This window comes from Molothrus aeneus, chromosome 3 (assembly GCF_037042795.1).
Source record: "Molothrus aeneus isolate 106 chromosome 3, BPBGC_Maene_1.0, whole genome shotgun sequence".
Taxonomy (NCBI): domain Eukaryota; kingdom Metazoa; phylum Chordata; class Aves; order Passeriformes; family Icteridae; genus Molothrus; species Molothrus aeneus.
The window spans coordinates 58,374,465-58,397,554 of NC_089648.1; the positions used below are offsets into that span (position 1 = coordinate 58,374,465).

General features: G+C 37.1%; 1 protein-coding gene across 2 annotated transcripts in view; it reads left to right on the forward strand.

The window, feature by feature from the left end:
* The window catches only part of MED23 (mediator complex subunit 23), a 37,890-nt gene extending 15,576 nt beyond the window's left edge, over window positions 1-22,314 (forward strand). For both annotated transcript variants that reach the window (XM_066547004.1, XM_066547005.1), the window contains 19 exons: window positions 1,195-1,395; window positions 2,757-2,900; window positions 4,246-4,391; window positions 4,965-5,210; window positions 5,390-5,532; window positions 6,063-6,237; window positions 7,987-8,150; window positions 9,234-9,358; window positions 9,888-10,093; window positions 11,026-11,206; window positions 12,718-12,888; window positions 14,172-14,388; window positions 15,200-15,436; window positions 16,520-16,685; window positions 17,659-17,731; window positions 18,860-19,074; window positions 19,588-19,708; window positions 20,372-20,503; window positions 21,199-22,314. In XM_066547004.1, coding sequence (XP_066403101.1) covers window positions 1,195-1,395; window positions 2,757-2,900; window positions 4,246-4,391; window positions 4,965-5,210; window positions 5,390-5,532; window positions 6,063-6,237; window positions 7,987-8,150; window positions 9,234-9,358; window positions 9,888-10,093; window positions 11,026-11,206; window positions 12,718-12,888; window positions 14,172-14,388; window positions 15,200-15,436; window positions 16,520-16,685; window positions 17,659-17,731; window positions 18,860-19,074; window positions 19,588-19,708; window positions 20,372-20,503; window positions 21,199-21,372 — 3,237 coding nt within the window. In that variant the 3' untranslated portion in view covers window positions 21,373-22,314. The remainder of the gene's footprint in view (window positions 1-1,194; window positions 1,396-2,756; window positions 2,901-4,245; window positions 4,392-4,964; window positions 5,211-5,389; window positions 5,533-6,062; window positions 6,238-7,986; window positions 8,151-9,233; window positions 9,359-9,887; window positions 10,094-11,025; window positions 11,207-12,717; window positions 12,889-14,171; window positions 14,389-15,199; window positions 15,437-16,519; window positions 16,686-17,658; window positions 17,732-18,859; window positions 19,075-19,587; window positions 19,709-20,371; window positions 20,504-21,198) is intronic.
* Window positions 22,315-23,090: the final 776 nt, after the last annotated feature.

Sequence of the window (23,090 nt, forward strand, 5' to 3'; positions counted from 1 at the left end):
AGGCTGCATTATGTTACAGGCATCAGGCCAAATCAAAAAATGAATAAATGTGACCATTCCTGAGTACAGATTGCATTGAAACAAACAGGTTAGATTATTTCCAAGGTGCTAATACTTTCTGAGATAAGTTAAATTCTCCATGGGATTTTTTCCTTGGTTATAGTACGTTAAATGAGTGTAACAATACAGATACAGGATAACAGCAAAAAGTTGTTGCACTGAAGATCTTGTAACATGTGACATTATACTTGGTAGTGTTGAACTGCAGATTTATAATCTGAGTTCCAAATTACTGCTAGTGGACCTACTTTATATACATCTGTACTAACAGTATATATCTGAATATATAATGCATTCCTTATTTGATCATTATTAAAAATCATCAGAGATGGTGTGTATTTAAAATTATTTCTGGGTTTGCATAGCTCAGTGTGAAAACTGTGGCATTCTAACATCCAACGGGCTCCTCCCTCTGATGTGTAATTTTGTTCTATTTACAGTATGTAGACCACAGCAGTGATTAATTCTTAAGCTTTTTTGATGTTGTAACCTGTGGTGCTATGTCAATAGGACACCATCTAGTTATAGGGGTATTAACCAGATGTTAATTCTGCCGCTAGTTGCAGGCAGTAGGTGAACCCAATATGAGAGTGAAAAAGAGAATAGTCATCAAATACCTCCATCATGTATTGGGATGCTTGTCTGAATTTGATGGTATAATTGATACATTTTCTTTATGGTGATCCCTACTTTTGAAATGGACTTAATGGAGAAAAGAAGGAATGAAAAAAAAAAACAAACCAGCAAAAAACCTCAAACCAAATAAAAGAACCCCTACATGTGTGTTTAAAGAATGGACTTTGTTTTCTGTGAGTGTGCGATCAGAGAAATAATTTGGCCTGAATATTCTATGAAACAGCAAAAAAAAAAAAACCCAGATGTTATCTGTGTGTTAATGATCCGTGTTTTGGAACTGAGTAGGGGAATTATAGAATATATGATAAAATGTAAAAAATCATTGTGACCTGTAACATAGTGCAGCTTTAATATACTGGCTTATCCTTAACTTAAGTTCAGACTTCATCTCATGCTTCCCAGCCTTCTGTCAAAATACTGTACTGTAACTGCAACTCTGCAAGTTCTAGAGTTAATGGCAAGGCTTTTGGAATACTGTATCTGATCTCTGCCTTACAGCACAAGCAACGTTGCCCTGTGCTGGAGGACCAGCTGGTGGATCTTGTGGTGTATGCCATGGAACGGTCTGAAACTGAAGAGAAGTTTGATGATGGTGGAACCAGTCAGCTTCTGTGGCAGCATCTCTCCAGCCAGCTCATTTTCTTTGTGCTCTTTCAGTTTGCAAGTTTTCCTCATATGGTCCTGTCACTCCATCAAAAGGTAAATTGTTTGTATCGCACCCACATGGTAAGAGGGATTAAAAAGCAAAACCAGTATTTTTTTAAAAGTGTCACTCATCCCTGCAAGAAGTACTTTATGTGTAAGAATTAGTTAAGTTTTTAATCACTCTTCTCTCTAGAAGTCAAATTCTCAAGTTATGGTGCTGTGAGCTAGGTGTGTTTTTAGTGTATTCAGTTACAGGATGTTGCATTTTATTTGGATTCAAAGTCTGCTAATAACTAGAATAAAGAGATAAGCTGGCATAATTCAGAAGATCTAAGTACTGTGCTGTTGCATGCATCCAGTTTACAAACAAATTTTGAACAGAGTGAATGCCCTGTTCTGTTTGTGGACTAAAAAACTTGCTGTGTAGGAACTCACTGTTTGTCTAATCAATCTACTCAAGCAATCAAAGGTAATTCTTCCAATTATGGTGATACTGGCAATCACAGTCCCAAGTTATTATTACTTCCTAGTAATAATTCTATTTGAACTGATATGAGTATTTGCCCTTTTTCTCTGGTGCTCAGGGTTATGGTTCTAAGGGTGGTGATGCCAGTCCTCCAGAGCTCTTTGCTGAGGGAGCTGTATGCTGTTGATGGTAGGGTGAGGACGTTTTCTCCTTGCTGTAGGATCAGCTTGTGACTATTTAGATGCAGTTTCCAACATGCACAACACATTGCTCCATCTACATTTGTCTACAGTTCCGTGTTGTGTTCCACTTCTGATGGATTGTAGTTCTCTGCTGTCTTTGTTTTCCCTGAAATTAATTTTACCAGGGCTGTATTCCTGTAATTACTGTTAATAAAACATTGCAACAATAGGCATTATACAACACAATTGTACAAATCTATATAAAACTACAGCAAGTAAGATAAGAGTAGCATATTAGTTATTAGAGAGTTTCTGTTACAGATAAAGAAGTTAATTAACAAAAAACAGGTGAGTCCGGATGAAGCAAACCAAAGTTGTTCTGGCTCAGGGACTTCCTTTGTAGGAGTTTATAAAACCTGTGGCCTGATGCTAGCAATGGCAATACTGTACTTCACTACAGGGCTACAAGGTGACAATTTAAGACCAATATTTAAATGTTGCTAGTTTTTCAAAGCAGTGATCCTCAGGAGTTAAATGCATTTTAAGTCTTACCATTAATTGTTGTGGTCCTCACATAGTCCGTTCATGTATTACAATTAATGTACCTATTTCTCTTCTTTCTGAAAATGATGTATGTTTCTGCCTAAGTTCAGCTATAAAATTCTCTGCTGAAACTGTTTTAGTCTGCACTTCTAGTTTCATGAGAATCTTTGCAGTGATTTTTCTTCTGCATGCAGTATTTGTCTGTTACTGAGTGTTCTTGACAGTTGGCAGGCCGTGGTCTCATTAAGGGGAGAGACCACCTCATGTGGGTGCTACTCCAGTTCATCTCTGGCAGCATCCAGAAGAATGCACTGGCTGACTTCCTCCCAGTTATGAAGCTGTTTGACCTCCTGTATCCTGAGAAAGAAGTAAGTCTCTGATATTAAAAGGTGGTTTTTTTTTTAATTCAATTTGGGACCTTCACATGTCAATACTACTATCCTTCTTGAGTCACTGTTAGAACAGCGTGCTACATAGCTGGGAGATGTTTCATACATTTTTTGGAGGATCCATGTAACCACATTTGTTTTTAAGGGCAAGAAAGACTTGTGTTAACTCCTCTCTTCCTTGGCTTTGGTTTGACTAAGGTTTTGAGTTTATTAAAGCACTGAGGAGACTGTAAAGGAATAATATGTAATTCTATTGTTACATCTGGGCTGAAACAGAATACTATTTTAAATTCATTTTGCAGGAGCAAATCAAATCATATCCATGCTTTGTACATTCCTCTAGAATTAAAGTTCTTGAGGAAGGGGCACTTAGACAAAGTTCTTAAACTTTAATTCTGGCAGCATTGTCAGTGTGAAGTCCTGATTGCTTACTCTAATCATAGTGCTTTTTACTTTGGGTGAATGGATAGAAAACTACAGGTATGTGATGTATCAAACTCATATGTAACAATTTTTCCCCCTGCTACATTAGTTTTGACCCACAGAAATTCTTCAGTACAATTTGTGTCAGAAGATTTCAATTGCTTTTGTCAGCATCAGATATGGGAAGAGGAATAGGACTGCTTACTTCAGCTGTAGTGATGGCTCTAAGTTACACTTATTCAAAGTCTTTGTTTGACTAGTGATTTTTAAGTGCTTGTGAAACTGAATCCTAGGAAGCATTTTTTAAGATTCAGTTTCACAAGCACTTAAAATGTTATCTCTGGATGCTGCTCTTAAAAGAATCTGCCTTGCAATCCTGTTGATGATGTATTGGTGCTGTCTCACTTGGACTGTCGCTGGTCTTTGTGCAGCAGTAACTGTATCAAAAAGAAAGAAATGTGGATGTTGGCAAAAGGTGAGAGCTGGAGTTCCTTTTCCAATGGCAGTACTGTAGCTAAGTCTGGATACAAAACTTTTTAATTTTGGGTTGTATCTGTACCCTTTCATGAGAAGTGTATTAATGTTTGAGGTTTAGCTGTGTTGCTGAACAATTCAGATTTTTCAGGAAATATTGTTGAACCGCTGAATACCTACTATGGAAGCAGATACAATAACTGGTTTCTGAATAATGTGTAAGTGTGAGGCTGAGAGAAAAAGCATATGCTTTGTAACTATGTATGTCTGGAAACTGTATACTCTTAAGCATGAATTTCCTTTTGCCAGGGTCTTACACAATTTCTTAAAATTACTGAAAACCCGATCTTGTGAATACCGGCTATCTAAATTGGTTTTCTGCACATTAGTCCATGTGGTATGTCACATTGATGTGTTCTTTCTTTAGTATATTCCTGTACCTGACATTAACAAACCCCAGTCAACTCATGCTTTTGCAATGACCTGCATTTGGATTCATCTGAACCGGAAGGCCCATAGTGACAACTCCAAGTTGCAGATTCCCATTCCTCATTCTCTTAAGCTTCACCATGAGTGAGTGTGGGGGTTTTGTTATGTTTTGATTTATATTTAGGCATAATGAAATTGGCAGTTCCAAGCCTGTATTCAGAATGCATTGTGTGATGGGATGCTGTATAGAGGTTATCAGTAGAGTGACTTCAAAGTCATTCAGAAAGACAGAGCTCAAACTTAAAATATTTCATAAAAAGTGAAATGTTGTTATCCAGCTAGCAGAAATTATATATTTTATCTCAGAATAATCAGTCTTTATTACTGATAGAGAATCTGAGAGTAAATTGACAATTTTGTTTTGTTACACTGTGGTTTGGAAAGTGTGGATAAGCAGTACATTGGGTTAAGTTTATGTCTGGAAAGGTGATTTTTTAACTGTATTTTTTCCTGAGTTGTTTCTCCAATGTAGAAAAATTGTAACACAGTGAAACTGTGGCATAAGAAGCAGTTGTTTTGATGTAGTGCAATTAATAACTATTTTGATTTTTTCTACTATTTTATAATGGGTTTTATAACTGAGATTGGTGTAGTTGTATTCCTGGAATGCATGTGTATTCTTCTTTCTGCTTAATGTTTAATCTTTATGGCACACAGGTTTTTGCAACAGAGCTTAAGGAATAAAAGCTTACAGATGAATGACTACAAAATTGCCTTGTTGTGCAATGCTTACTCAACCAATTCAGAGTGTTTCACTTTGCCAATGGGTGTGCTAGTAGAGACTATTTATGGAAATGGCAACATGAGGACACCTCTTCCAGGGACTAATTGCATGGCATCAGGGTCTATCACCCCATTGCCAATGAACCTCTTGGACTCACTCACAGTTCATGCCAAAATGAGGTACAGTATATGCAGCTTGCTTTTCCTTTTTAACTCATAAATCTGTATGTAGCTAATTATCATCAGAAAGGCTTCCTGTGGCTGGACATGTCATATATAGATCTATTAATTTACTTTAAAAATGTGTTAAATTTCAAGTTCCTGTTTTTGATTCAGAAACACTTTCTCTCTTTCCTCAGTCTGATTCACAGCATAGCTACAAGGGTAATTAAGCTGGCTCATGCAAAATCTAGTGTGGCCTTGGCTCCTGCTCTTGTGGAAACCTACAGTCGCCTGTTGGTTTATATGGAAATAGAATCCTTGGGCATCAAAGGCTTTATCAGTAAGAAAGAAAACCTTTTTCCCCCTTTTTTTCTGTTAGGTAGTATTTGTTTAATGGAAACTGGAGGCTGTAATAAAATTGAAAATATAATGATGCAACATGTATAAATTAGTTTAATATAAAAAAACCTGAAAGTTGTCCTAGTGCTGCAGTAAATTCCAGACTAGTTGTGCTGCTGCCACTTTATGCCATCACTTGTATTGCTGGGACCTTTCCAGTTGTGCTGTGTTGTGTAAAAAAGTTCTTAATGGAAAAGTGTGAGCCAAGTTACTTTGAGACACACAGGATACATAATTGCTCTTGTTAAAATAATTTGCATGTCTGCTGTAGGTGTATATTCAAAAGATTATTAAGCTGTATACATTTACAGCATCTTCAGGCAGCACTTGCACGTATGCTCTTTAGAGGTAATACAGTTTTCAAAACAAATGTCTGTGGCTTATAGCCTAATAAAACCAGTGTACTCTGTAGTTATATTTCAAGGTGTGGTTCAGTTGTAAAACTTACCTTTCAAACTTCTTTTCCATAAGGTCAGCTCCTGCCAACAGTGTTCAAATCTCACGCGTGGGGAATTTTGCATACTCTGCTGGAAATGTTTAGCTATCGGATGCATCACATCCAGCCTCATTACAGAGTCCAGCTCCTCAGCCATCTTCATTCCTTGGCTGCTGTGCCACAAACTAATCAGAACCAGCTCCATCTCTGGTGAGTGATGTTTGCCATATTTGTCCATAAACTCAGATTCCTTCTTCTTCTTCTTCTTGTAGAAAGCTTCATGAGAGCTGTTTAAATGGCACTTCCCAGTCTTACTTCTGTGACTGACTTGTTCTGGGGTGTCTCAGCAGGGCGTGTTTCAGCAGTACTTTTCATCAGTTGGATGTTAATAGTAGTGCTCTGCAGAGATGCATGAGGTAGTGTCTTGCACACATGTGGCAGCAGTGTCATGAGTCAGCACACAGGACAGTTCTTGGACAGAACTGTCATATCCAAGAAGTGCTTCTTGCATGGTAGATAAAGGGCAATGCCTGCTACTTTTAATCAGTGCTTGGCTTGTCTGCCAGTGAGAATGTGCTTACTTCCTTCTGTAGAGGAAGATTAATTCCATTACAAGAGTTAAGTTGGTTTCACTTAATTTTTATGTAAGTTTGATTTTCAGTCAGGTCAGAGGGTTAATCTGGTTCACTCTGCATCTGAAAAAGAGTTTCTGCAAAGCAATGGTGACTGTACGTGCACCTGAGTGGAGTCCCTCCGATGGTGTGTGTCATGATAGCCTAAAACAGTGGCTAATTTGAATACAAGAAAGGTGGCAAAGCTGGTTAGAGAAGGTCTAGAGAGGTTATGCAGGTAATTCCAGGCAAAAGCTTTGAGTTTACCTTACTGTTAACAAAGTTGAAGAGCATGAGATTCAGTTTCTATGTAGAATCTGGGGCTTGTTGTCAAAAAGTTGGGAAAAATAGTGTGCATTGACTCTTAGAGTACAATAAATCTTGTGGGAGTATGTGAGACAGAGTAACTTCATTATTACCAGTTCATATAGACAAAATCTAATTATACAGTAAATTCATAGATTCATAGAATGGTTTGGGTTGGGAGGGACATTAAAGTTCATCTAGTTCCTACTCTTTTGTTGTGGGCAGGGACACCTTCCACTGGATCAGGCTTCTCAATTTCATAGTCCAAATTGAAATTGCCTAGTTGCTTATCCTTTACCAAGCTTAAAGAAAACATTAACACAAGTTTCTCCTTAAATTCAAGGCCTTGATGTCTTTATTGACCTCAATCTTGTTTTGTCACTTCATCTGTAAAATACAGATGTTCGTAAATTTTATTCAGCACTGCATTGCAACTAGAATAAACTAAACTATGGCTTTGGCATTTCAAAGACAATGTTATAAAAATCCTTCCAATGACTTCAAACTACCTGGTGTGAAAAGTGCTTCCAACTAAAGCACTGGAAATTAAAGTACTTTTAATCAAAAGTTATACTTCCTCAGCTTCCTAATTTCTTTAATAAGGACAATTTAGTGCTGTCTACTTGAAGATGGTAGTTAGCTTTGAAGCTTCCTATGTATTATTCATGCCGTTTTATTTTGGTTTTGCATGTATTTATTTATATTATCTTCTTTAGATGAAGATGTGCAAAAAATAATAAGGGGACACTAAATTGGAGATACTTGAGGCTCTTTATCAGGGTCTCTGCACTTGGACTTTTTGCTAAATCTACTTTTGAGTGCTTTATTTGAAAATAAGATGCTGAAATAGTTGATAAATGTATTAAACAGTAGAAAAAATTAACTTTTCAAAAGGTTAAGAACATAATTTTTAAAACAAAATGTTTCTGTATTATTTGTAATACAGAAATGGAGTAAATGGAGGGAAAAAGTAGGTATTTTTGGAATCCTGGAAGCATCAGCATAAGTATTACTTGCTAACTGGACTGTTTCCTTCTTTCAGTGTTGAGAGTACTGCTCTAAGGCTAATCACAGCTTTGGGCAGTTCGGAAGTCCAGCCGCAGTTCACACGCTTCCTCAATGATCCCAAAACAGTTCTTTCAGCAGAATCAGAAGAACTCAACAGGGCTTTGATCTTAACTCTGGCAAGGGCAACACATGTGACAGGTAATAGCAGTACATCCCAGTAAAAGCTGTAGTCAAGCTATTTCTCTAAAGTACTGTTCAAAAGAGTGTCATGGCAGTGACCTAGTCATAAAACATATCCCATGCACTTCTGGTTTTGAAAAAAAGTGTAATTTTAATTTCTAACTATTTGTTCTTAGGCAAAAAGCTATTAATGAAGAGACAATGAGATATTCTTAACGTTTATTCAGAGGTACACTGTGACACTAGGATCTAGAGGTTTTTTAGTGTCTTATTTTGAGTTTCATTATTTTAAATCTAAATGCTTGGAATGATACATGCTATTTAAATAGCTTGAAATGCAGCAACTGTGCTGATCATGCAGGAGCCACCCCCTCTATAGCTTGCATTTAAGAAAAAGTAGTCTGAATGTTGAGTTTCTTTTTTGGGGAAGAGAAAAAAAGGAAGCTTTCATTGTGTCTTTTGAAGTTTTAACAGTGTGCAGTGACATGGATCAGGTTTTTGTTAGATTTGAAGGAGATGTTTTCTCCTTGTTTATGGTTCTAGTCTGCAGACACACTGGAGAGTTAGAGCAACTGAGTCACAAAGACTGGAGGTGGAGGTGATTTGAAAGCGAAAGAACTTCTATGTGTTGATTTCTTTTTTATTTTTTTAACCATTTCTCAACCTTTGATGAAATCAGACCAAGGTTTGGGGGAATGAGGCTTTCATTTCTACAGCTGAATTGGGGCAGGTACTTCTGAGCAGCCTTTTTGAAGCAGTATAAAATGGCATCTGGCAATTTCACCATCATTATCTTCCTCAGAATTTTTTTCTAAAAGTCTAATCAGTTAATCAGCAGATGCTTGTTTTAGTGACATTACAGGAAATTAAATACAAAATATTAAAATCATGATTGCTTTATTTCTAGCTCAAACCTTATAAATAATTTTCTTATCGTTAATAGCATAAGAAAGGTAAGATCCAATGTCCTCTGTAGCCAAATAAAGTTAAAGAAAGGGGCTGGGAGAAGTTGGACAAAAAAAGGAAACTGTTGGACTAGAAAAGCCTTGATGCATATGATGACAAAAGGAGCAATTCTAATACCATCAATCAATTTTCTAGACTTTTTCACAGGCTCTGATTCAATTCAGGGAACTTGGTGCAAGGACATACTGCAAACTATCATGAGTTTCACACCACATAACTGGGCATCACATACACTAAGCTGTTTTCCAGCTCCTCTGCAGGTAATGGTTTAAACCTGAAGACTTTACAATTGTAAAAAACTGTGCATTTATTCTCTTAACAAGATCCTTTGCCTTTTGTGGGTTGGTGAGAGTCTTCCCCTCTCTAGACTGCATTAATCTCAAGTCCCTAAAGAATACAGCATGATTATAACGTTGCTATTTCTTTAGAAATGTGTTAGCTACATTCCCCTAGAGTTTTCTAAGGTCAGACTTGGTCAACTGATCAAACTTCTGATGCAAGGTAGATCAGATGGTTTAAAACCTAAAAAAAAAAAAAAAAAAAAAAAAAAAAAAAAAAAAAAAAAAAGAAGTTGGAAAAGCCATATTTTCTTGGGGCAGTTTGTCATGTAGATGTAGCTTTGTTAGTGACAGAACAGTCACTGAGGTATCACAGTGAAATAGCAACCCTCCCTAGTAGGCTGTATGGTACAGGCAAGTAGGAACCCATACAGTGCTAAATCAGGCAAAATTTTCCTGTTCAAGTGTTTTACTGTAGGCTCTCAGTCACAGAAAAGCCTACTTTTTTCAGGTGTTCTTCAAGCAGAACAATGTGCCTCAGGAAAGCCGTTTTAATCTGAAGAAGAATGTGGAAGAAGAATACCGGAAGTGGAAGTCGATGACCAGTGAGAATGAAATAATCACACACTTCTCTGCTCAAGGTTCATCCCCGCTTTTCCTTTGTCTCCTGTGGAAGATGTTGTTAGACACTGATCACATTAATCAAATTGGTTACAGGTGAGCTTAAAAACATGCTATTTCAAAGTTAGTACAGCAGCGTCCTCAGTTCTGAGGACATAATTAATAATTAACAGCTTGTTCTTTTAATTAATTTGGAGCATGCATAGCATGGAAAAAGAGAGGGAAGCTAGGGAGTAGCCAGTGTGCCATAATAATTGTGCAGTGTTCAGGATTGGTTCCACCATGCAGTGGTCTGCAGTGGATGTTTTTCCTGGTGAGAAACAAGGATGTGAGGTGTTTGAATTAAGCAATTTACTTGTAATAGCAGTGTTTAAAGGAATCTGAAAGAGTAAATAGAAAATAAAAAGCATTAATTTACTTAACATTTATACATGAATAAAGGACAAATATTTCTTTAGAAAACAAATGTTGGATTAAGATGAAAATTCATTACAGAAGTGGTAATCATCTGATTTTTTAACTTTGTTCCTGATAGAAATAGCATTAGTTTCAGCTGTGAAAAAGAGATTTATTTCTTTTCAGTCCTTCCTAGGTCTGCTGAAACAGTATTTCTGATAGCATCTGTTACTCTAGCGTGCAGTGAGGAAATAATTTATAATGCTATGGCTATATTAAAGTGCATAGCATAGGAAAATAAAGTTGAGTTGCAGAAGGTTGTCCTCAGAGGTGTATAAGTACAATTATATAAATAAAGCATGGGTTCTGAGCAGAATACCTCAGAGTAAATTGGTGAACTTGAAGCATTTCTCCTAAATAGTATTTCGACTTAGGAGTTCTCGGTGTGTTTTGCTTTGCTTTGCCTATTACTTCAGTAATTTAATAAAAGGGAGGGAATTTTGTCTTTTTTTTTGTTTAAGACAATTGTGTTAAAAACTGCTTATTCATATAAGAGCTATAAATAGACCAGTTAGGAATGTGTAAGGAACTGTAACAATTTCTTAGTGCCTTTTTTTTTTCTTCCCTACTAGAGTGTTAGAAAGAATTGGGGCCAGAGCGCTGGTGGCACATGTCAGGACATTTGCAGATTTTTTGGTGTATGAATTCTCTACATCTGCAGGAGGACAGCAGCTCAATAAATGTATTGAGATTCTCAATGACATGGTGTGGAAATACAATATTGTAACACTGGATAGGTTGATACTCTGTTTGGTAAGTATCACTTCAGAAGATAAGATGACAGCTCATGCAGTCTGCTTTCTGACTCATTTTTAGGAACAATCCTTTAAAAATTGATTGGTCTTAAATAGTAACTATTTGCAAAGTTAATAGTCAAGAAAATAGTAGATTACTTCTTTAAGTAACACTCTTACAGTTCTCTGAGTCTTCAGAGAAGCATTTCTTGGTTATTCAATGGCAACCATTGTACTGATATTATTAAATGTTGTGATTGGTGGTTTGAGTCTCTGACCTCAGAGCCATGCAGTTATTTGGGCTCTGCAGAGGGATGTGGACATGCTGCATCAATAGCTGAGGCCAGTCATCTGAAGTTCAGCAAGGCCAGGTGCTGGGTCCTGCACTTGAGTAACAGCCCATGCAGTGCTACAGGCTGGGCAGTTCTGGGCCTCTCACCACAAGGCAGACATTGAGCATGTCCAGAGAAGGGCAGCAGAGCTGGTGGAGGGTCTGGAGCACAATTCCTGTAAAGAGCAGCTGAAGGAGCTGGGGGTGTTTAACCTGGAGAAGAGGAGGCTCAGGGGAGACCTTATCGCTCACTACAGCTGCCTGAAAGGAGGGTGTAGCCAGGTGGGTGTCTGCCTCTTCTCCCATAAGAAGTGACAGGCAATAGGACAAGATGAAACAGCATCAAGTTATGCTGGATTGGATATTAAGAAAAATACCTCCTCTGAAACAGTTGTAAAGTGTTGGGACAGGCTGCCCAGGGATGTGGGTGAGTCACTATCCTTGGAGATACTTAAAGATATGTAGGTGCAGCACTTCAGGATATGGTTTAGTGGCACTGCTGAATTAATGGTTGGACTCAATGATCTTAAAGGTCTTTCCTACCCTAAATGATTCTATGGTTGTGTGATTCCTGCAGCCTTAAAAGGTAGATAGGATATGACATGCTATTAATTAATTCACAAGCATATAGAAAATCTTGTACCCATTCGAGTGTGCTTTCTTTTCTTAGAAATCAGCCTCTTTCATCATAGTAAGACAGAAATGGCATTCTCTTGCTTTTCATGTTATCCTATAAAATAAAGCAGTACTCACCTAGAGAGAACTACATTTGCATTAAGTAATTGTCCTCTATATTTAATTTTAAATCTCATCTTAAAGTAAAGCTGGTTGTTTGAATTCTAATTTGGTTTTCAGACTGAAGTCAAATCATGTCAGAATGGCCAGAGGTTAAAAGCAACCTTAACTTCGTTGTCACTTAATTAGTTGTTTTCAGTAAGACAACTGACAGATAAGAGTGAGCTAGAATTCCTTCAGAAAGTGCTGTCACTGGGAAGTTTGTAAGACCTTCTACCCATGGAACAGAAAATGAGATAGGGATTGAACCTGCCTCTTTTTTTATGGCTTCACTTGAAAAAAGACTATATATGCAGTGTGAATTTGTGCGCAGATGTAGCAAATTTGGCTGCCATGTTTTGGGGCTATAGAGCAGACTGCAGTGTCAACTGTAATTTCATGTTGTCTAATCTGTTTCACTTAAGGCTATGCGTAGTCATGAAGGAAATGAAGCTCAAGTTTGTTACTTCATAATCCAATTACTCTTACTGAAGCCTAATGATTTCAGAAACAGAGTGAGTGATTTTGTGAAGGAGAATTCTCCGGAACACTGGCTGCAGAATGACTGGCATACAAAACATATGAGTTACCACAAGGTAACAGAACTAATAATATTCTTTTATTGCAATAATTTCTGTGGAATTGATATCAGCCATGATTTACAGGGTAGCGGTATCAATTTTTGGACTTGCCTAATAAGCTGTAATTTGACTGGGCTAGTATGAAAATAATAAATCGCGTATGTAATGACTTTGAAAATATAATGCAGTAATATTAAAAAATAGGAATAGCTTAAGAATTGGGTGGATGGTCATTCTTGTTCATCTAAATCAAGCAATTTTATAATCTTGCTTATACTGAAATTCACTTAAAACAGAGTTTTTGTGCACAGGGAGAAGTTATTTTCTGATGTTTTATGACTATACCAATATTACAGTCATAAAATTACAGTATATTATTTTCTGATGTTTTATTACTGTAACCAAATGTTAAACCTACATTTTCTTCTAATTATTAAAACTTCTGTCTTCTGTGTGACTAGAACATGATAGCCTGATGTGTTAGGGAAGAGACTTGCTGAGATTTTAATGCTCCTATAAACATACTGGTTCCTGCTGACTGGAAAAGGATGTGCCAATGAGCTGTTCTGTCAAAAAATAAACAGTGAGATAGAACAGATACAAACAAGCTGTCGTGTAGCTCAATACATGCCATCTAGTTTGATCCAGGAGCTGTTTGGTCTATATTAGCCCTCTGACTTGGCTGTACAGTGTTTTGACAGCGCCTAACTAAAAGTGTAAGGGTAGCAGGAAAGCAAATGTGCCTGGGAAGTGCTCTGACATGGCTGCACAGTTACTACACCCAACCTGGCATATAGAAATTTCAGTCATAGGTAAAACATAAGTTCAGCCCTCAGCAGTACCCATCTGTTATTTGAGTACACTACAGTTCTTTCCAAGGGAATTATTACATTAATCCTATTTCTACTCTTCTAATTCAGCATATGATGCAGAAAGTTCCAGTAGTGCTTATTTCCCCTAGGTTTTCTCTTCAAATTCATGACAAAGGACACTTCAGCACTGGCTGCTTTGAGCTTTGCTTTGGGATTCTTAATATCTTAATACTCTCTTATGCCCATTTTGAGTGGTGGTGACTGTTTGTTCTGTTGTTTTTTTTTTTAAGATGTTATCTACTATTTTAATAATCCATTTAAGTCAGAGTTCAGTTTTCTTCAGTAAGTTTACAGTAAGCTTCACTGAATTCAAATGTGATAAAGAGGGTTCTGAAGTGTCTTTTTAAAGCAATGTAAATGCTGAATGCTTAATCCATTACTTATGAAGAAGGAGATTTTGATTTTGGTGGGTTTCTTTCCTTCCAGAAATACCCTGAAAAGCTGTATTTTGAAGGTTTGGCAGAGCAGGTGAATCCCCCAGTTCAGATCCAGCCCCAGTACTTGCCAATTTATTTTGGAAATGTATGCCTGCGCTTTCTGCCAGTGTTTGACATTGTAATTCATAGATTTCTGGAATTGCTTCCAGTGTCCAAATCACTAGAAACTTTATTGGATCATCTGGGAGGTTTATACAAATTCCATGGTAAGTTATCCATGAACACAGTGGGATATATTCCTGTTGTGATCATGATGTCCTCTTCACCTCTTTCATTCATAATATTCGTGTATTAGCACAGCGGTGTCTTATTCCTTTCCTGTTCTCTAAGCCCTGTGTGCATTTATACAGAGAAGTGCATTTCCTGTTTAGTGAATTTCAGCTTACTAACAGTGAACTTGTTTTTATTGAGGTATCTCTTGCTAATTCATGCTTCCTTCACACCTTTCCCTTTCATTCCCTTCTAGTAGTAAATACTTAGACCTATGTCCTAACAAACTTTATCTTAGCAAGACTGAAACAATTGAAAAGCAGTTTCTCTCTATCCTTACTTAAGATTCAAATAACTTGACCTGATACTTGAATACTTTTAGAAATGCACTTTAATATCTTTTATAGGTCATTGCTATGTTATGCTCAGACAATTTACAATAGTCTTTTTTTACTGTGACTTCATACCTGTATTCTTCTTATCTAATACTTTGTATATGAAGAGATGATTTAGTCAGTTTACTTACAAATATATTAATATTACCATTAAGTTTTGAACTGTTAGTAATACTGACCCTCTTTGTTCAACTTCTTTTGTTCTGCACAAACAGTGAAGTATGTACAAGACAAAGGAAAATTAGTTTTGTAGAGTATGTTGTAATAAAGAACACGAATCAATTCCATATGTGCTGTTTTTAAATAAATGCAACTTAGTCTTGCAGAGCTCTTGATTTTAGTTTTGCTTGCCACAGATAGTGATGCTGGAAGTTATTTTTGGCTTTTATTGTTTTCCCTTTCTCCTTGGCAGACCGACCAGTGACCTACCTGTACAACACCCTTCACTATTATGAGGGGCATTTGAGAGAGCGCACAAACCTCAAGAGAAAACTTGTTCATGCCATAATTGGCTCTCTCAAAGATAATCGTCCACCAGGCTGGTGTCTGAGTGATACTTACCTCAAATGTGCCATGAATCCCCGAGAAGAGAACCCATGGGTTCCTGATGATGCTTACTATTGCAAGCTTATTGGAAGGCTAGTAGACAATATCCTTCTAAAAGTTTACTTTAAGTAAGCTGTGACAATGTCTTACAGCTTCATTTCTTTAATATTCCGAACAGGGATGTGGTGCCCTAGTAGGTATCTTAAAAAGATATGGTGAAAGTGAAGTACAGTACAGATGTATAAATATTTCACTGTTTAAGCATCACTTAGAAATGCAATTACTGATGTTTATGCTTTCTGAATTGAATTTTGATTGTCAAAAAAATAAGCTTTTTGCAACGTGTGAGTTTTAAAGAATTTTTCAAAAATGAGATTACTATTACTGTTTTCTAGTGACATTTATTACTATTACTGAGAATAAAATATTGAGAGCCATGCCATATTTAAGGTGTGGAAATAGCTTGCAAATTAGAGAATAGGAATCTTCTTGGACTTTGGCTTCTTTCTAGAGCAGCTTTACAAGAGTTGACCAATCTTCAGGGTGTTACAAATTCTTTCATTCCTTCTCCTGAACTTCCCTTTCTTAATTGTGTAACTTGAAAGAAGTCTATTTGGTGTCTCCCAAGAAAGCTAAAATTAAATAAACCCCTGCTTTTATGCAAATGTTAACACTGGAGAACTTTTCTGTATGTATTTCAAGTAAATTTATTAGTAAATAAGTCTTGTTTGGGGAAGTGGAATATTTTCAGAGACTAAGCAGATACTCCTTTTGCATAAACTGTCTCCCTAGAAGTCTGCTAGAAGATCTTACAGAGAGGCAAATTAATGGTTTCTGAATATGAGCATAGAAAATTCCTATTATTTATATTTTCCCCTCTTGGAAGCACACAGTGAAGGAGATGGTTGCTGTTTTTTCCACCTCTTAATCAGGAAGGTTTATTCTTTGCACAGCTTCGTGTGTGTAATATATTTATAGCTATGTATTCATGCAGTCCTCCAGTGATTATCAGCATCTTATATTCATATTTTTATACGTCTTTCTTTTTAATGAAATGTGATTGTTCAACTTGTTTTCAATAACTTTCAGTTCAGTTTAGTATGTGGTATATGTATCTATTTTTAATGACTATGCTGCTTATGCTTGTCTGTGTTGGGGCAGCTTTTTTTTCCTTAACCATTGCTACCTATGGCAGGCAAATCCCCTGGTCCATTTCCAAATTGTGACTGGAGATTCAATGAATTTCCTAACCCAGCTGCCCATGCTCTGCACGTTACCTGTGTTGAGCTCATGGCTCTGGCTGTTCCAGGGAAGGAGGTGGGCAATGCTCTGCTGAATGTTGTGCTGAAGAGGTATGTTGGCTTTCTGAAATGGTTTTCTGCAATATATCATACATAATTAGAGATTGCTAAGGTGGTCTCTGATACTAAATTTCTTATTTAAAAAAAAAATAGTGTATATAGGTAACATTTTATATATAAATATTTTTGGATGACAAACAAGGTGACAGGGATCAAGCACAAAAATCATGTGTTAGATTCCTGTGTTGTAGTGGATTGTGTGCTTCAGGTACAGTTGACATGGCACAATGCACATAAAAGTTAGAGGGAAGACATCATGCAGGCAAAGGTCTTATCCATTGGGTTCAGCAGGAAAGCCTGGATGAAATCTGTTATTCTTTGAGCTGTGCTGAGAGGAGTACCGTTGATACTACAGCATCTTTGAGTGCAAAGAAAGAGACAGGAATCATTGGCAGGACTCTGAACCTTCCTGATGCTGATGTAGATCAGAGGTACTTTGAAAGAGTGGTGTGCCAAGGTTGACCTTTTGTCATGATGCATTGAATTTGACCTGTTGTAGCTGCTTCTTGAGCAACCACCGAAAAAACTGTGGTCAGAGACAGGACCTGATATTCTTGTAGCCATTCAGTTGATGTCACTGAGCAATGACAAGCTGGAATTGCTTGGATAAACCCTCATTTGGCTTAGTAATATATTATTGTTAGCTCTGTTTGGGGCATATGAAGGTAAGGAGTCAATAAAGGGACAAACAACCCTTAGGCGCTAAAGCTTAAGGAAGGAAGTTTGAAGCCTTTGAAAGGAAACCTGCTGCTAATGCAAAACACACCTGCATAAAGTTTTGCACACAACATCCCAATAGCATTTATACCATCTTTTGGCTCTGTAAATACCTGTGTGTGTCTTTGTAGTTCTCTCAAATTGACAAACATTCTTGGTGTAAGTACACCTGGTCTGTAGATGCATGAGCAGCACAAATTGCAGTTGAGTACTTTGGAGCTTTAGTTTTCTTTTTCTTTGTCTCTAGTCAGCCCCTGGTGCCAAGAGAGAACATCACGGCTTGGATGAATGCAATTGGACTGATTATCACAGCCTTACCAGTGAGTCAATATGTTGTACTTTTAAATAAAAAAATTACTCTTCCATGAAACATTTATCATCTCTCTAGAATACATTGTAAAAACCTACAGCCAACATCTGTAGATTCCGCAGCAAGCTATTCACAAGGCTACATGCATGTTTTAAAAAAACCAACTCCTCCAGCATAGAAAAATTGATCAGGTGGTTTGTTTTTCTATGAAAACAATGGGATGAAAAGAAGTAAATCACTCTTGTTTAACTATTTAGTTAAATGCCTTATGTATGGTATTGAGAACTGGAGCTATATAATAGGAAGATCTATAAAGGCTCTAATGCAAAGTTATTTTTCAATTATTGCTTGCGCTTCCACATCCTGTAATTCTTAACCATGTAAATGAGATGTGGCTGAGATTGCAAAAGGAAATGTCTGCAGTACTGCAGTTTGTATATCAGTAGAAACTTTGATCTTCTGAATATCATGACTCTTGGTACTTGACAAAGACTGCCTGAGTAATTTTGATCTTGCCATATGTGTTGCTTATGTGTGTCACAGCTTGTGACCTCTCTTCCCCAAAAAATAGTTCCTCTTCTCGAAGGGAGGCCAACATGAATTTAATCCTTATTATTTTTATAATGCTACTTACTCTTCCTGTTTCATCTCCTTGTTTCTTCATCTATATTCTTTGTCTTTTGTACCTTTTTTATTTCCTGTTTCTATCTCGATTTTTTTGTCTGTTTGTCCCTTCACTCAGAAAACTAGATAATTCTCAGACCTCTTTAACTAAGGCTTTTTGCCTTGTCTTTGCTTCTTTTATAGACCTTTATATCAAGCAATTAAATAATTAAATCTGTGGCATATGTCTTTATAATGCCACACCCTTGAGTGTGCCCATACCCACTAACATAGATGCTTTCTGTACAATGCATCTTAAATTTTTATCTTCATGGTTATCAACTACCATTTGCATACCATATGACATTTATAACAGTTTCCTATATACATATGCTTACGTATTAATATATATACACATTTTAGAAATGCCATAATAGCAGAAAAAGCTAAGGAAGCAGTGTCTGAGGTGATGTTCTTTTTATAAACAATTCTGACTTTTTGGGTTTGTTCTGTTGTTTTGGTTTTTTCCCCCCAGGAACCATACTGGATTGTTCTCCATGATTGCATTGTGAATGTCATCAACAGTCCCAGCTTGACATCAGAGACAGAGTGGGTTGGTTACCCATTCCAACTGTTTGACTTCACAGCGTGTCACCAGTCTTACTCTGAGATGAGTTGTAGCTACACTTTGGCTTTGGCACATGCAGTCTGGCATCATTCCAGCATTGGACAACTTTCTCTCATTCCTAAGTAGGTGCAATGATATTTGATAATGTAATTTGTCTTTTAAATTCCACACATAATGTGGATAACAAAGGTCTACCTATAGCACTTATACCAGTGAATAAATATGTACAGGGGAGCTCTAAGACTTGCCAGATGGATCATAAGGTTTTTTTCCAGCTCCCTCTTCTATTGACATAACTCTGGTTGTCTGTAGGCTTTAGGGCTGTCATGTGGTGTGACTGCCTTTAATAAGCCTTTTTAAATCTAGATTAGCTTTTATGCTTAATTTTTTCTTCAAGCATGGGTTGTAGAATGTTCCTAAAGCATCTGTAACTGTAAGTACTATTCATAATTCTAGAGCTGCCCTATTTCAAATAGGTCATATTTCCAGAGGCACACTGTTTTATTTCCTGAAATAAAGGTCTAAATCTGTGAGAGAGACTGTGATGTTTTGGCTAGAATTTGGTGGGGGTGAAAGAAATAAAGAACCCCAAATAACCAAACAGCTGATGTAGTACATGTCTTGACATACTGCAGGTTCCTCACAGAAGCTTTGATACCCATTGTGAAAACAGAGTTCCAGTTGCTCTATGTTTACCACCTCGTTGGCCCTTTCCTGCAACGGTTCCAGCAGGAGAGGACACGGTGCATGATAGAGGTAAAGTCTGGCTCGTGGTTTGCTTTATACTGTATGGATTATTTTACTTTTGCAATTAACTTGTGAATCAGAATGGGATAGAAATCCATAATAGATATTCAGAATTAAGTTCTATAGAGATTAAACAGTAATTGCAAGGATTTGAGTTGCTGAGTTGGTATTCACCTTACCCTGTTAACTGAAATCCTGTTGGATAAAACACGTAGTACATTTCTTTTTAAGCAAAAAAGAAATAAACCTCCAGAAATATCAAGCAATAGATGCTTTCTTTGGCTCTCAAACTACTTACAAAATATACTGTAGGCTTACTTCCTGGGAGTTTGCAAGAGGTCAATTATGAGGATGGAGGAACATGAACTGTTTCATACATTCATTTCAGTGTGGATAACGTTAAGGGAGGAAAAAAGAGATGGAGCTCATCAGTAGGCAGATTAGCTGAAAAATGTCAGATATCAGAGACCCTGCTAGAAAGAAGAGCTTAACTTCAGAATCATTTGGTCAAGCATAATGGGATGGCTTAGACCTGTCCATTCTTCCGTGTAAGAAAGTAAATTGTTAGGAATCACAGCTACTTAAAAAGCAGCACATATTTCTTATATTGTTAATATAAAGTGTTATAAAACCCGTTTTTATTTGGCTTGCTCTTTGTGTCTGTTTAAACAGATTGGAGTGGCATTTTATGAAATGCTCCTGAATGCAGATCGGTACAGCTCCCACCTGAACTACATGGATCCCATTTGTGATTTCTTGTATCATATGAAATACATGTTTACAGGTGACAGTGTGAAAGACCAAGTAAGTAAACAGTAGATATTGATACTTTAGTTACCTTTCTTCCCATATAATAATTTAATCTTTTTGTAAAATATTTGTCATAGGTAGCAGTACAAGAAATTGCCAACAGTTGATTAGTCTCTATATACAAAGTAGGAAGTTGGTGCAAAGAAAAGCTTCAGATGGAGTAGATTAGATCTCTCAGATTGCAAGATTAATTTATGTAGTCTGAAATTTAAGATACGGCTTCAGGGTGCTTTAAATACTATTATTAGAGCTATTGCTAAAAATACAGCTGTTGGATATTTCATACTTTTTATTCATTTAAATCTATTTCTTTAAAGTTTTAATTAATTTCTGATTCAGTAGTGTAACTTGACATGTGACAAAAGGAAGACTTGATTCATGTTCAGTGAAAAATCATTCACTCAATTTATCTCTAGTTTATAACAGTATGCACTTTTAAAAGTGTCAGTTGTGTGACTTGTTTTACAAAGCTTTGGTGCACAACTCTTACAACAGGAAGGCGTTTTTTAAGATTGGTTATCGGAAGAGGTCCAAAAGTTAGCATTTTTAATTAAATATTTATGTAAACACCTCTATTTACTGTAACTTTTCCCATTTTCATTGTGCTAGTGTGATATTTGTGTACAGTAGTGGCATGTAAAAATACTCCTGTTTTTTACTGAATGCATTTTTTTCTTTTTTTAAAACAGGTTGAGAAGATAATTTGTAACTTAAGACCAGCTCTGAAACTTCGGCTGCGCTTCATAACACACATCAGCAAAATGGAGCAGGCTGCTGTTTCACAGCAGCCTCTCAGCAATGGGTCCCCAGCACAGCAGCCCAGCCAAGTGCCTGTCAACGTGGCCTTGCCAGTAACCCAGTGAAATGAACTGCTGGGCTGACCTCGGTGTGAGGGCTCCCTCCTCTTACTGACTGAAGGGAAGCAGCATCTCATCTGAAATCTGGGATGCTTTATGAAAGGACTGAGAACCACACACAGACTTCTGCTTTGATTTTTTTGCATCATGAAGCTGCCTAGCTCTGTGCATGCCAGTTTTCTTAGCTGTTTATGCTAGACACTAGATAAGGGATATGTTGCCTTTCTCTGAAAGCACTGAGTAAAGATACTCTGCAAGCAAATACATGGATTTATGAAGAGTTTACCATATTCTGCTCCCTATCCTGGGCTGAGTCATCTGGATTTTTCCTTTTTTCTGCCTGTGATATGAAAAGACACTCATTGTGTGTAAAACAGCCTTTTAAAATTTGGGTTCTGCCTTATTAAAAATTTGTATTTTTTCATCCAACAGAAGAATTTAAATCCTTTTTGTCTTTTGGGAAGACTGTTTAAGCCCTTATACAGAAACACTCCTAGACAGAGAGATTGCATCAATTTTCTTGAGTTAATGATGACATCTTTCCAAAGACTAAGATTGAACCTTTGAAAATATTTGTAAATTTTGTATGTACAGATTTCATTAAACACACCTCAATGGGTTTGATGTAGTGTCAGTTACTAGACTGTTGGATTACACCCTGGAGGATTACACCCTCCAATGAATCTATTGGAAGTCTGCGTATTCACTTCAAGCTGTGCTGGTTCATATTTGATCTTTCCTGTTTGGGGAATGGTGTAGTTTTTATTAAATCAATCACATCAATTTTACTGATCTTACTATATTTTGGATTTGTATAATATTCTGCTTTAGGGTTTATCTGTACTGGGCTCAGCAGGTTTTGATAACAGAATTGAAAGGCTCAAGTTTTGTAAATACTCATCTTTTTGGACAAATTTGTAATTAAAAAAACACCGGAGTTTAAAAGTCTATATTAGTATTGTTAAATTTATTTCTTTTCTATACTCATTACCTTAAAAATAAGAATTGACCATAGAAAGGATACTTCCATGTCCCAAGTTCTCTATCAGCTTTGCATTAATGGCAGTTTTAAAATGTTACAAATAGAGTCCAGATTAATAAACTCAGGTCTGACCTGATTTATATCTCTCTAAAAATTTAACAGTTATGGAAACAAGTTGGTGACTCGGTGGGTGGAAGTTCTTTAGTCTGCTTTTTTGCTGTTCTTGTACTTGGATCCTAAATTCTGCCAAGTGTAATTTGAGCAACAGAACTGTGAGTGCTCTTTAATGAACTTGAAGTCTGACAGGAAACCACATTTATGCTGATCCTTGCCAGTCACAGGTGATGTTCTCCGGGGCTCATTGTTGGGGCCAGCTCTGCTTGGTGTCTGTATCAGTAATCAGGACAAAGAGATCACAGGTCACAGGTGACACCAAGTTAGGGAGGAATGTTGACCTTCTAGAGGGCAAGATGGCTCTGCAGGGGGGTCTGGACAGGCTGGATCCATGGTCTGAAGCCAGCTGTATGAGGTTCAGTGCCACATCCTGCACTTGGGTCACAACAATGGCTGCTACAGGCTGGAGCAGAGTTGCTGGAAAGCTGCTCTGAAGAAAAGGACCCGGGGGTGCTGGTGACAGCAGCTGAGCATGAGCCAACTGTGACCAGGTGGCCAAGGAGGCCAATGGCATCCTGGCCTGGATCAGGAATAGTGTATCCTGCCCAGGACTCAGCAGGATACTGGG